Below are 14,909 nucleotides of genomic sequence, written 5' to 3' on the forward strand. Positions count from 1 at the left end.
GTTTTTTTATTGAGAAACCATTGTTTAGTTGATATACAGAGTCAAGAATGACTATCATATCCCTGTTGGTACTGTAGTAATGAAATGTAGTAAACTCTCAGCGAGGGAGGGGGGACGACAAAACAGATTATAACTCATTTCTATTCAAAATTTATTTGTGATTTTTCAGCCTAACTACATCTTGTGTAGATAACTTCGATCATGGCAAAGCAGGGTTTTAAACATAAAGAAACCATTTAACTTTTACTATCAAAGGTAAGTTTGAAAGAATATGGGGTTGAAAACAGTCCTACAAAGGACACCATGCACTTAATGCTTTACAATGTAGAGACCATGTTTTGAAAAGGAATTCCAGTTTATTTTTTGCTGCATGAGAGCTACACAGCCCATCTTGCAATTCCTTTCAAGTAGATCTGTGCAGAATATGTGGCTGTCCCAAATGAAGTACAAGCTGTTACCCTTTAATTTTTTTTTTTTTTTCCATTTTGGAACCTGATTTGATTTCTACTCCTTGTATTTTTGGCATCTTATATGTAATACTTACTACATGCTATTTGAAGACAAGAGGGTTTGAGATTTTAATTTTTTACAAACCTACCTAATTAATTAGAATCTCTCCTCTCTTCCCTCCAAGTCTGATGCAATTATTCAGACAACACCCCCAAAATTGCCCCCCTTCTTTCTCCATATGCAAGAAAGTACTGCTTCATAGAAAATGAAAGAAGAGACAATTTTGTTATTTTATTCAGTCTATGGTATGTGCAATCCATTTATAGCATGAAATGGAGAACAAGGGAGTTTTAATTTCTAGATCAAAGTAAGGAACTGTCCCATTTTAAAATGCTCGGCCCAGAACACTGGTAAGCTCCAAGAGCACACCGTAAGAAGAGGCTGAATAAGACTCACTCAGAGAAAAACAAGTGGGGTGAGTCCTTTCAATGCATGATATAGGGGAATTATTTAAGGAACTAAAAATACTCAAGGGTAGTTAAGGAATATGATGAATGTATTCAGTTATATATTTTGAAAGGGTCAAAATATATCCTGTGGAAGGTGTACACTAAATCAGCTTGCACCAACATGTGATTGCTCTAGGAAAGATACATTATTTCAGGAACAGAAACGGAAGCTGCACAACATAAAGCTTGGGAGTATGGAGTCCTCATCAAATTGCCTAAGCCTTGTTTATGGTTCAACTACCTATTTCTTAATTGGATGTTTTCATTTTTTAATTTATTACTGTCAATTATTAAACAATTTCTATTCCGTTATCCACACTTTGATATTCTACTTCGGGAGCTAGGGCTGGAAGTCTCCAGACAAGTGTCTCCCCTGAAATCCCCAGGCCCCTTTCAGAGAATCTGTAAGATCAAAATGATTATTATTGGTAATTCTGAGGTACCGTTTGCTTTTTTCCTCTCATTCTCTCGTGTGTGTGCAGTAGACTCTTCAAGAGGCTGCGTAACATATGATACAGCAACAGAAACACAGAAGCAGATGGGAAGCCACAGGTCAAAGAGATTTTCAATGATACCAAACAATGTCACCCCTCCCATGAGTGTTTTTAGATTTTAAAGTTATTTTTCAGAAAAATGTTATTTCTGTTAACATAATAGGTTAACGATTGTTATTTTTACAGTGTTTGATCTTTAGTATGGATATAATAGTCAACACCCAAGCTCTTTGGGGTCTTAAATAATTTTAGGAACCCCCCAAAATCCTGAGATCACAAAAAGTAAGAGAAACACTGCTGTAGACCACATTTCTCCCATTACGTGCTGGATTCCTATTGCAGTAAGAGGAGGCACTAGGGAGACATGACTCGGAAGGAAGGAGAAGCGGCTGCTTCCTGCTAGCCTGTCTTCATTCACTTCCTGTTAGATCTCTCCAGTACACGTTTCCAGGAGCAACAGGCTCTCGTCTCCAGCTTATTTCCACATTGAGAAAGCCACAGTGAGCCTGGCTACACAATCCTGCACAGACCATTGTGATGCTCCTAAGAGGTGTAACTGCCAGGCAGCAAGCCCCTCTTGAGCTCCTGAGCTACCGAACCCAGAAGTATCCCCTCCACAGAGGTCCCAGAGTGAGACCTGCCAGGTGACACCTTCCCCACAGAACCCAGCATTCCAGTTCGAAGAAGTCCTTCCTCCAAACTTCTGAGTTTTGATTATTTCAACTTAGGAGTGGCACATGCTTCCTGCGATTCTACCTCTGCATTACCGTAGGAATTGTCTTTGGTTTTTCAACCCTCCCCCACTGTTTAACCAGCCACCTATTTTACATTCGCTAGGGTAATACAGTGAGATTTTTGTTCTCCTGACTGGATGGAGGTGGACACAATTAGCAACAAGTATTAATTCATTAGACATCTCTGAAAAGCTACGCATAATGACAGAACCAATCATCTCCACGGTGATATTAAATTTAAAAAAAAATAAGTGTCTAAGAGAAAAATCAAAACTCTTCTATCAGGGTGCCTAGGTGGCTCAGTTGGTTAAGCGACTGCCTTCAGCTTGGGTCATGATCCTGGGGTCCTGGGATCGAGTTCTGCATCGGGCTCCTTGCTCAGCAAGGAGTCTGCTTCTCCCTCTGACCCTCTCCCCTCTCATGCTTTCTCTCTCTCACCCTCTCTCTCAAATAAATAAATAAAATCTTACCAAAAAGAAAAGCCTTTTCTTTGAAAGTATGTTAGACATTTACAGAAGTGATATAAATATTATGTTTCCTACACATAACTGCTTTGTGACTACATTTTCATGTATAAAGTTATCTATATTTAACTAGTCATTTCAAAGAGCACTTTTCCATATTTGATGGAAGTTTCTCTTAAAATTATTACCTAAACATAGACTTCTAAGACTTTGAATGACAAGTGATGGATAATGATAAAGTATATTTTCTCTAATGTTTAGCTACGACTATATTGGAGACACTTTAAATATTTTGCACAATCTTAGTATGAAAGTATAAATCCTGAAAGAAAGATATTTCTTAAGCAAATCATCTCTTCTCTTGTAGAGAACTTGAAACTGAATTTCCTTTCGAGGATTTTACTACATATACATTTTTTTTCTTTTGTAATTACAGAATTACCTTATTCAATGCTGTCTCTTCGCATGTGTGTGGACCCTAATTACTTCCTGGGGTCATTTATTTTTAGTCAGAAGAACTTTCTCTGGTATTTCTCTACATATACATTTTTAAAGTACATAATTAGACTTACCTCCTGAAAGGAGAGCAGGCTTACTTTTTCCCACTGGACTAGAATGAGGACATTTGTTGCTAAATGACATGAAAAGGTGTGCTGTGAAATCATCGGGAAGCTCTGCTTCCAGGAATGTCTTCATAAATAGCTTAAAACCTTCAAAATCTATTGTCTGGGAAAAAAATTAAATATATATTATAAGACTCAGCCAATGATAAGATTACATTCTAAGTTCAGAATCAACAGTAGTAGAAATGACTCAAACATTTCTATATCCAAGTCCACAAAAGGACGGTAACTGAGAAACACAGTCATAGGCTAACGGTGGAGCTCGCATGTACAGACATTTACATACACCTCACCTCTGTCAGGGCAACAAGAAAGGCAGAAGCTTTCCAGTCAGTCTTCACACTGTCTGTATCACCTTAAAAAAATCTACTCTTTGAAACTCAGTTTCCTCTTCTGTAAATTGGGAGTAATATTCCCAATCCCACTGTGTTAGTATTATAACTCAATCGGGCAAGTAATGTGACACGGAGTCATGAACACAGCATGAATACTCTGAAATACAAGAACTTCTCTTTTCTCCTTTCCTTGTCTCTAATGGTGAATCTTGTTCTCGACAACTGGAGAAAGGGGTTAATGTAAAAGTTTTACCGTAACACCAACATCAACTGATATGAAATTCCAAAGTGAAATTCTAAAACTTCCCATGCAAACTTTCAAAAAATCCTATTTCAAGATCGTTGCCCACGCATACTCGCTGCAGGTATACAAAAACAAACAAGCAAAAAACCAGACATTTATTTGGAGAGAGCCATCACTACATTGAGAGGCCCCATGTCCACTCAGGGAAACAGTGATGGGAACCACTTCTATCCTCCAGTTAAGGAGAGGATTTCACAGGAGCCACCTGGAGAGCTTGCCTTCTCTGAGCAGAAGACAGTGGACCAGGATCTGACTCTTGCCAGGAAAACTGAGGACGAGGGTATAGATGCTTTGGGACAAAGGCAAGTAAATGGTACTGTACTGTACTGGGCTTGGCCAACACCCTCATGACCGTAGGGACAGTGACACATAAAGGCTTCCTGGGAAATCAATGTAGACCATATGGAAGAGGCCAGCGGCATTGTGTTGGGTCCCATCCAGTAGGCCATTTGAAAGGACAAGGAGACCTACAGAGAAGAAGCTGGAATAAAGCCACATCTGTCCAGATCAAAAAAGTGCAAGGTCAAAGGGCCTCATAGGAAGCCCTTGAAGGGCATTTTTTTTTTTTTCCCCTACCCGGTTCAGTGTAACTTAGATGAAACTAAAAACAGAGCAAAAATTAAATTTGGCAGAATGACATTCTTAATTTTGATCAAACTTCTGGCAGATGAGAATAAAATTAATTCCTTAAACTGCTATTTTGGATAAAAAAAAGTATTTATTTGTTCCATGCAATTATATTGGGGTAAGATGGTACAGAATGACCAATTTTATTATAACACTGTTTTGAATAAACCTAAAATGGAATGTGACATACAGGGATATCACTAGAGAAAGTACATTTTTGTAGATTAGATCATGGGCCAATTAAGAATATAGACTATGGGGCGTTTGGGTGGCTCAGTCGTTTAGCATCTGCCTTTGGCTCAGGCCATGATCCCAGGGTCCTGGGGTCAAGTCCTCCCTCTGCCATTCCCCCTGCTTGTGCTCTCTCTCTCTCTCTCTCTCTGTGTCAAATAAATAAATAGAAATCTTAAAAAAAAAAAAAAAGAATATGTACTCTGTATGCTTCTGAACCTAATAGAATCTTAAGCCAATAAAAAAAAACAAACCAAAACCAAAATAAAACCAACAACCAAAAACAAACAAAACAAAAAACTTCACTTTGTTTATTAATGGTTGCAAAACTCTTGTCTACCCCTTATTCTGACATTTTTAGCTCATTTAATCTTGCTTTGTTTATTCACGAAAGGCACTTTGGACATTTACACCAGTGTCAGTTAAAAAGGCTTCATTTTCTTCCATATATAAGAAATAACCACCACCACAAAACATTATAAATTCTACTAGTGGAGTGAGCCACATAACTAAAAACCATGAATAATATAAAAACATAAGAATAGCCTCAGGTAGCAGAAGTACTTCTGAAAACCAATTTGCTACCAGGAATGAAACTGATATTTCAAAAGACTCAGGTAAGGCCAACAGTGAGACCACTGTATCCAAAGGCATTTTCTTGAGCGGAGACACCTACTCTTACTAAGAAGATTCCTTAGGCAATGCCTGTCTCGAGAGAAGTAATCCACGCTAAGCTGAATTAGTGACCAACTTTGGTAGACAGTCCGCAAATGCGTGAAGCCTCATGGGACACCAGGAGTTAATTTTACTACAAAAATATGGTAACTTTCTGTAACAAACATATTCCTAGACACTGTGGTTAGAAGCATGGTTATTTATATTCCCTCTTGCTTCTTCGCCTGAAACCTTCCGTGGTCAGCATTGTGTTTGCCAACACAACAGATGACAGGAACATGGTTTTGAAGTCGGACTACCTGGATCTGCTCTCAGATCCAACACTTTCAAACTGTGTCAGGGTGGGCAATTTATTAATCTCTCTGTGCCTTAATTTCTCCATCTACAGGTAAGAATAACAACATCTGCTTCTTGATCTGTTGGAAATTTCAAACAATTTTTGAAGAGAAAGTCTCAAAACCACATTACCTCAAATGATTTTATATGCATTTAACAAGTCATTACATGGTTCATCCCTTTTGGTTACTACTATAATTTGTTTTAGAAAGCTGGTAACAAGATATGAACAAAGGACTAGAATTGTTCACAGTTTTTCTCTGGATCTTCTGTTAGCGTATGATTATATTTTACAACAGAACTATTTTAAGACAAGAGTTTAACATGATAAGAAAAGAAAATAGTAACAACAAACCAACAAACAGAAGAAAATTAAGGACTTGAGAAGAAAGTATTTTTGTAACATATTCCAATATCTCCATATCCACCTGAGTGATTTGGGGCAAGGAATTTATCTGCTCTTTTAAAGAAAAAAATCTGCCACATCCCAAGTGTGTGCTCTTTATCCCAAGTGTGAGCCTTACATAACCTAAATGGAACCTCTTTGAAACTAGAGCCTATAATTTAATGATGAAAGCCAGAAAAATACACAATCAAAAAGAAAAAAAAAAATGTACAGCATCCCTGTTAATAAGGAATGCGTTATACCTTGGTCCTTCTTTTTCAGTTGCAGGAAAACTTTCTAAAATTAAATGCTGCACCCCTGCCTTGCTCAGTAAGCCAAAAGCAGTTTAGTTTTATTCTCTCACAGCTCTAAGCCTCAGTTTTTTCCATATAAAGTGATATATAAGATCAACCATTCAAGATTGTCATCTAAATGTAATAATAAATCAATATGAAGCACTTAACATGCCCCTGGGGGCACAGCATGTAAAATAAATGAAATAATAAAATAATAAAAGGAAGTCCTGGTTTGAGGTTTAATGGATTTTTTATTATCTTAATTTGTTTTCCTCTTTATTAGTCCAGAAAACCAGAAAATTCACTACATCTTCCTCAATCAAGTCTGCAGTTTTGGTGTTTTAGACATTTTGCAATTATTGTTTTATATCAGGCAGCATTGACTAAACCCCGCTTTTAAAACGCGAACATTTATAAACAGCCATTTTACTTAAAAAAATAAAAGTCTATTATCAAAATAAGAATGAAGTTTTCTATGCGATGATGTCATCTATTAAGTTTTACTGATGATGTAAACCTCTTTCAAGCTTCTTCACAGTGTTGGTGAGAGCAAAATTCCCCTCCCTTACATTTCGATCATTACACACAGCTAACAAAGTTATAAAACTCAAACTTCTTTAAAGCCAAAAATTAGCTATTTCAGTGTTTCCAATTAAGAGAGGAATTATTCTTCCATTTCTTTTCTGGTTATCCCATCTCCTTTTCTTGTTAGTAAAAGATTTTCAAATCTTTTAAAATTCCATGTTGTCCAACATATCAGACCTTTCTGTGGACACTGTCCTCTAACTACATATTTTCCTTCTTTCATGATTCAGTAGAATGTCACTCAATTTAAGTATCTTGTTTTCTACTGCTCTCATGTAACATCATTAAAATTGGTTTTGAACACATTGAAACCCTTGAAAAGAATGAGATCACTTATATGCACATCAGTGGAAACACTAACGAAAAAAGTTGGGTTGGACTTTAGTGAATGAGTGTTCAAATATCAAATTGGCTATAAGCTCAGAGACATACATACCACAGAATGTTTAAAATTTTGAGAACTGCTTCTTCATTTTTTTTTTCCCCCCTTAAGGAGCAGCCACAGACTATTTAGGGAGATAACATAGAGAATCTGCAAAGAATTCAGACTGACGGAGCTGCTCAGATGTTGCTGCCAAATTGGCAGAAATTCAAAACACATTTCTATATGCCTTTCATTATTATATCTGACCATCTGGATCCTTTGTTTTTAAATCCCCGCTAATACTAAAAAAATAACACTAGTATTCATCCAAGTAGATTCAAAGTGAATGAAAATAAATGTCATCACTCTATCATTAATTTATTCTGGTGTTTTCAGGATGGGGATTTTCTCATATTCAGCAAATGTTCATTGTACACCCACTTTGTACTGGACTCTGTTCTAGCTGTTGGGGTAAAGATGCTACTGGACCATGCAAAAATTTTCCCACCAGAGGCTTATCTTCTAACAAAGGGAACAAGTAAATAGAAAAATAAGTAGGCTAAATGTACGATGTTTGAAAGTATGAAGAGTTGTGGGGGAAAAAAAGAAGAAAATGTTTATATATTTTGGGAGGGGGGTGCTTGTAGTTTTAAATCTGATAATCAGGAAATGATAGTCCATTCTTTGAATATAGATTTAAAGGGGATGAGGGAGATAGCTTTGCACATATTTGGAGAAAGACCATCTCAGACAGACAAAACAGGTAGTACGAAAGCCCTGAGGTATAAAAATGATCCTGTTTCAGAGGTATTTCTAAAAAGCCAGTGAGGAGGGGCAGGAGAGCAGAATAGGAGTAAGGGCAGACTAGAGTAGGAGGAAATGAATTTCCGTGTGTTTATTATAGAAGGTAAGGGGAGAAATGTATCAACTGTGACAGGTATCACGTAGCCCCTTGAAACAGTCTAATCATTAATCAGTTTTTAATTTAGGATACAATATTGAAGATGGCCCATAATCAAATTCTTCATGTTGTCATAGATACAAGATAGTATATTTTTTGGTGTATCAAGACTAGATCCTTAGTGGGGTTACAAGATACCTGTAAGAAGCTATTCAAAGTGATGTGTTACAATTATGATAAAATGCAGCTAATTAAGCTCGTAAGTATCTATGTAAATACTTTCTCAAACTTTTTACATGGTTCCATTCTAACTGATGTCACATACTGAAAAGAAAGTTACTATATTTCAACAATCATTAATACAGTCAATAAGAGGTCATTAACACAGAATTATAGAGGGTGTTTTATTATTTAGTATGGTGGTCTGTTTTCAAAACTGTGCTCTGGTTGTAGGTTTGATAAGAAGAGGAAAAGGACTGAATTTGCATTGGAGTCATAGAGAAGAGAAGCAGAAATACTGTGTAACATGTTACTTCCATTCCTTGCTAACTAACCATCCTGGCACTTAGGAAGTTGTGGGAGGAGGAACAGATACAACAGACACAATATCTCTAGTATCCGAACAGCATTCTGGATTGTGGCCAGGCTTGGCAGGGGAAACAAATCACATCTCATGTCCTCCACTCATACCTCATGGTAGAAGGAAATCAATTTAGAGTTGGAAAGACATCAGAGTTCTATTTTCTCACTTTATAGTTGAGAAAAGTGAGGCTCAGAAAATAAAGGTGACAGGATTGGTTGGTGGTATATCTCAGATATTTCCACTTTCACTTTTCGTGTACATTCTAGAACTTTTGCATGAAATCATGTTGGTCTCTCAAGTGCGATCAACAGCCACCACCTTTAAACATGAATAGAATGCCTATACATCTGGCACAGAGCTAATTATTTTATATACACTTCAGAATTTAACCCTCTTAACAACTCAGTAAGGCCAATATTCTTTTCACTGCATAGCTGAACAAACTGAGGCTAGTAACTTGTGCATGACCTGCTAATATGTGGCAGATGTGGGATTTGAACTCAGTTCAGTTGGACTCCTAAGACCTCGTTTTCTCTGTTATACTTTCCAGATGCTTTCTTTAATAGGAAGGGTTGGATTTGGTTCTGGAAGGACAATTATAGCTTACAATAAAAGGGTGTTTATATGATTGCTAATAATTATATCAGTGTCAATATCACTGCTAAAAAACACTTAAAATATTACATTAGGCAGCAGCACTACCAAATGTAGGTTATGAATTCCCAGGTTTCTTATTAAGGGAATGAAGCAACTCAGCTGTCTAAATTTAAAGGTTATACACATGAGCAGAACCTACAGAGCAGAGTACCAAGTACCAAGATAAGGGAAGCCCAGGGAACTGTGAAATGTAACTCAGCCTTGGGCCAAGGATCATCTACTGACAGGAAATGTAAAGAGAAAATCCTACACTCAGGGAACACTCACAGACCAAGAACACCATAGAGCAATAAATATGCATGCCCTTCTCCCAACCCCACCTCCCATGGCTAACCTCAGCTTTCCCTGTTCCTTCTATTCTGCAACTGAAATTTCTTGCCTATTAAATATCTCTATATGGAACAAAGACATAACCAGGAAAAGGAAGAAACTCATTCTGTTGACCCCTAGAAAAAGCAGGGCTAATTTTGACACCAGTTTCCAGAAAGCCTCTAGTAGGGATGGAGGTTATGCAGAAAGGCATGTTTGTTGACCAAGGTGTTCAATAAATGTTCTTTAATAGCGAAATCCTCTGCTTTATAGAAGCAGCCATTGACTCTGAAGCATCGCCTCCTAAAACCATAAAGCTCACATAGTCTGTCTTTGGGGGAACTGGTAGGTTTCCCAGAGGTCAGGGATAAGATCAGGGAAGTGTCATCCTCTGAAAGAGACTAGTAAAAGTCATCACAGTCCATGAGTTGCCATTTCAGTCTGGCCTCATCCTAGGAGACTATAATATGTAGGACCTGTATCTAAGGCAATCAGGATCCTTCTGGTGTGACCAACTGTACTGTAACATGTTGGGGATGAGATCACAGAGTTTGCTGTCATTAAAACCATAGGGAAACTTATGAATAAAAAGCTAGTATATATCCACTACTGTCCTGGGGAGATAATATTATGGTTTTAAGTATCTCATGCATTTTGATAAGTCATATTCCTAATATAATAAAAAAAATCCATTCAGAGATTTCCAAAATGCGTTGTAATTCTATGCACCCAGCTGAAGTATGGACCCAAAACTTGCTTCGCAGAATAGGCTTTATGGGGAGAGAGTGTCTGATGCAAGAGATGGGTTACTCTTTTTCCTGGAAGGCAAAGCTCAGTGGCTTTTCAGTTCTATTTCCCTTACAGATTCTAATAGCACTATAGATGTGTAATCCCCACCCCCCAAAGAAATCCCTATCAATTGTACTTACATGCAATTATAAACCTCTTATTGTAAATTAATAAAGACTCTCAGTAAATGAATTATTTTATTGGAGTCTTATCATGTTTTGATGATATTAGAAAATTAAATTCAAGAGTCTACTAAACTAAATCCCACCCTCTAGACCCTCTTTGAGTCCATTAAGGTATTAGCTTCTCCACTCAAGACTCTGATTTGAACAAATACCAGTCAGTTATAACTTTATAAGGATTATAGATAGCCTTGCATATTACACGAATCTTAATGGTACAGAGGAACATGTCAGTGATATGGATGAGAAATTCATAGCTCACATCAGAATAAAAAGAGAAAAGACAGATTTTAATAGAAAAGAAAATGTCTTACTTGGTTAAGAATGTCTTGTTTCTGTGCATGCAAGGAAAGAAAGAATACAGGTGTTAATGAAAAATAACTTATACTCATTAACTCATTCTGCTGATAACTAAAAGGTCGATTTTACAGATTGATTTTTAATACATACCCTAGAACCATGAATCTCAGAATGTGGTCCTGAAACAGTATCATTATCATCAATTGGGAAGCTGATGGAAATACACATTTTTGAGCCTCACTCTAGAAACACAGAAACTAAAGAGAGGGCAGGAGAGAAGGCAGCAATCTCTGTTTTAAAAAGGTGATTCTAATTCAAGCTAAAATTTGAGAATCATTTATCAGATCAATCTGGGAGTGTAATAAGCAAATAGTTCCATTGGAAGATAAATAGAATGAATATTACATATAAGATGATTAAACCCTTCCAGAGAAGATTATGAAAACACAACAGTATATATAAATCTATATTAGATTATTAATGTTTATTTCTCACTCCTAAAGCTTCCATCTTTGAGAGTAATATGACTGGCCCATTACTATGCCTTTAAAGATAAATATCTTCCCATACATATACCACTACTTAATTTCTTCCCTTGGCTTTAGACATCAATGGAATAATTTAGAATTGAATTTGAAACCCAGGGAGGAATGTATATATATGTTATTATATTGTATTAATATGTTTCTATATTAATATTATTAATATTAAATATTATTGCATTAATATATTTACTTATAATATACTATATATATTTTATATATATAAAATGCAATGCCAACTTGGTTCTTCTCATATTATCAAATTTTATTGCTTTCATGAATCATTTATATCTGAGATATCTTGCTCTCTTTTACTGTGAACCACCTCACTGAGACTGGATGGTTACTAAAAACTAAATATAATCATACTCTTAATATTGTATGATTCATATAATGTTAGCTGGAGACAAGTAAGAATCTCTTACCTTGTTGGGCATGACTTAGTAATAATTACATGCACTGGAATATGCCATAATTGTTATGTAAGAAATACCATTCAATGTATGTGAAATTTTTTTCTCTTCTTCTTGCTCTCACCTCCCACCACCTTGCACGTTTCATTCTATGGCGCAGTCAATGAAGTGAAGAGGAAAGGGCATTACTCTTAAACTGAGATTCTAGACAATTAATCTCTTGTCATGAAACTAGCTGGTTAATCTTAGGGAAGTTATTTTACTTTTCCTACAATGACTTTTTTCATTTAAAAACTTTATAATCTTATCTGTTTGGGAATCTCAACCTTCTTAAAGATTTTATTCTTAGGGAATCATTAAAGCCATTGTTTAGATTTATATTTTTTTGATTCTGGGTTGTTTTTTTTTTTCCAAAGATTTTTAAATGATCTTTAGAAGACATAAATTCAAAATAAATATTTCATCCATGTAATTTGCACTTAATACTTCTTCTCCTTTAAAATTGACTTAAGCAGGTCACATATTCATTGTATTAAGTTTTAATACAGAGACCTTTTAGAACTCAGTAACCCAAGTAAATAGTAAGAAATACAATGCATCTACCACTTAAGCAACTTTACTTTGTAAGAGGAGAAGCAGATAAAAGATATTTAGCTTGTTCTTTCTTTTAAGTACATTTTATATGGATGATATATGCAATATTTGTTTCAGAAAACAAAGGATTATTTAGTCTAAAAGTAATGTAGGTTAAACACTTTTCTCAGTTTTCTTGCATAAAAGGCCATCAGTTAAATAGTCATCTCTGCCAACAACTTGAAGATTAACCTGATCAGCCAACAGAGAGTGATAATTTCCATGTGAATGGACAGTATGAATTCTGTCATACTGTTAGAGTAACCTTTTATAAACTGGGTAGTCATGTACTGAAGAGAACCTCAAGGCATTAAAGATTTCTTCCTCAACACTGAATATTCCTAATTACTTCTACTGGCTTTTATAAAACATATACTAGTATTTGAGAGTATAAGATTTTATTATTTTGGGGGTTCCCCCCCCTAAATATAAAAGACCAGGGGCGCCTGGGTGACTCAGTGGGTTAAGCCTCTGCCTTCGGCTCAGGTCATGATCAGGTCTTGGAATAGAGCCCCACATCGGGCTCTCTGCTTAGCAGGGGGCCTGCTTCCCCCTCTCTCTGCCTGCCTCTGCCTATTTGTGATCTCTATCTCTGTGTCTAATAAATAAATAAAATCTTTAAAAAAAAAAAAAAATATATATATATATATATATATAAAAGACCTCTCAGTGTTCAATTAGAGAGTAGTTTCACTCTTAAATAAGAATTACTCTGGGGTCATAATAAGATCTAACTTTACTTCTGTTTTTCAATGGTTCAATATTTTAATAATGCATTTCAAGAGCAGATCTGTGTATTTATGGAGAATTATTACATTATCGAAAAGGCTGACATCATATGTATGTCTAAGAGTGAATCTAGTAATTACCTCAATAAATCCAGTATACAGTGACTGATAATCCTCATGAAAGATATAATATCAGTAAGACCAAGTCTTGAGAGTCTTTTAAATAAGAAATCATTGAAGCAAAAAGGCTACTTTACAAACAAGATCACATTCCAACTGAATTTATAGCCAGCAGCTATCTTTAGAGAGGAAAACAAAACAAAACTGGTTTTATCTCTGTAGATAGATTAGAAAACATGCAAGTTTCTAAGTATGTTTGGGAATGTAAATATTAATGACATTTTGGGGTCTTTTATCAATTCCATAGAGTTGTCATCTTTAGCTTTCCCACTCTAATTTCCCAGTCTTTGAGATTTTCGATTCTACAAATTTATCTGGTATAATTTTTTTTCTCTCACACTGTGGTATCTAGGAAAATAAAATCTGAGGGAAATGTAGACTGGATATCTTTTATTCCTGATATAGGAAAATGGGAATGCCTTTAAATTGCCCTTTTTTCCCCATCATTTGTAGGGATTAAACATTAACATTACTTGAAAAAGAAAATAAATCTTAGGTTAAAGACTTACAAGGTATGGTAATATAAGAGAATATAGACAGAATAAGAAAATATTGCATGAAAAGTAGCTATCAGAAATATTTGAAGGAAATTATAAAGCAATATGATGCTTTAAGGTTAGAACTGGAGATTTGGTTTTGACTAAAATGTAAAGAAACACAATACTGAAGGATAACCAATAACTCTGTTCTTACAAAGCAAAACCATAATGACAATAATAACAAAAAACAAATCACATTTTAATCAGCAAACAAATCTATCTGGCTGGCTAGATAATACATCCAAGGGAATGTTTCTTTTGCTAAGGGTAATTTGTTTTAACTCCCAGACAACAGGACTATCACTTGGGGAAACTGCAGAACTCAAACATTTAAAACATAACATCTCCCAGCTAACATTAAATGGAAGGTTATTTAACAAATAATTAGGAAAAGGATGGACATTCATTCAGGCCACGTGTTCAAAAGCCATTAACAGGATAGGAAGCTTTAATAAGGAAGGAATTTTCAGGGACTTTCTGGTTTACCAGTAGTAGATTAAAACAAGCTACAGGAGGGGCGCCTGGGTGGCTCAGTGGGTTAAGCCGCTGCCTTCAGCTCAGGTCATGATCCCAGGGTCCTGGGATTGAGCCCCGAGTCCCGCATCGGGCTCTCTGCTCAGCGGGGAGCCTGCTTCCTCCTCTCTCTCTGCCTGCCTCTCTGCCTGCTTGTGATCTTTCTCTGTCAAATAAATAAATAAAATCTTTAAAAAAAAAAAAAAAAAGCTACAGGAACGAAGTTCC

General features: G+C 36.0%; 1 protein-coding gene across 4 annotated transcripts in view; it reads right to left on the reverse strand.

The window, feature by feature from the left end:
- The window catches only part of DGKB (diacylglycerol kinase beta), a 693,878-nt gene that overhangs the window by 532,563 nt on the left and 146,406 nt on the right, over nucleotides 1–14,909 (reverse strand). For 3 of the 4 annotated variants that reach the window (XM_044246130.1, XM_044246131.1, XM_044246132.1), the window contains exons 4-5: nucleotides 11,148–11,168; nucleotides 3,224–3,377 (exon numbers count right to left, since the gene is read on the reverse strand). In XM_044246130.1, coding sequence (XP_044102065.1) covers nucleotides 3,224–3,377; nucleotides 11,148–11,168 — 175 coding nt within the window. The remainder of the gene's footprint in view (nucleotides 1–3,223; nucleotides 3,378–11,147; nucleotides 11,169–14,909) is intronic. The other variant, XM_044246133.1, reaches the window with a different exon arrangement.

The sequence above is a fragment of the Neovison vison genome, chromosome 4 (assembly GCF_020171115.1).
Source record: "Neovison vison isolate M4711 chromosome 4, ASM_NN_V1, whole genome shotgun sequence".
NCBI classification, from domain to species: Eukaryota; Metazoa; Chordata; class Mammalia; order Carnivora; family Mustelidae; genus Neogale; species Neogale vison.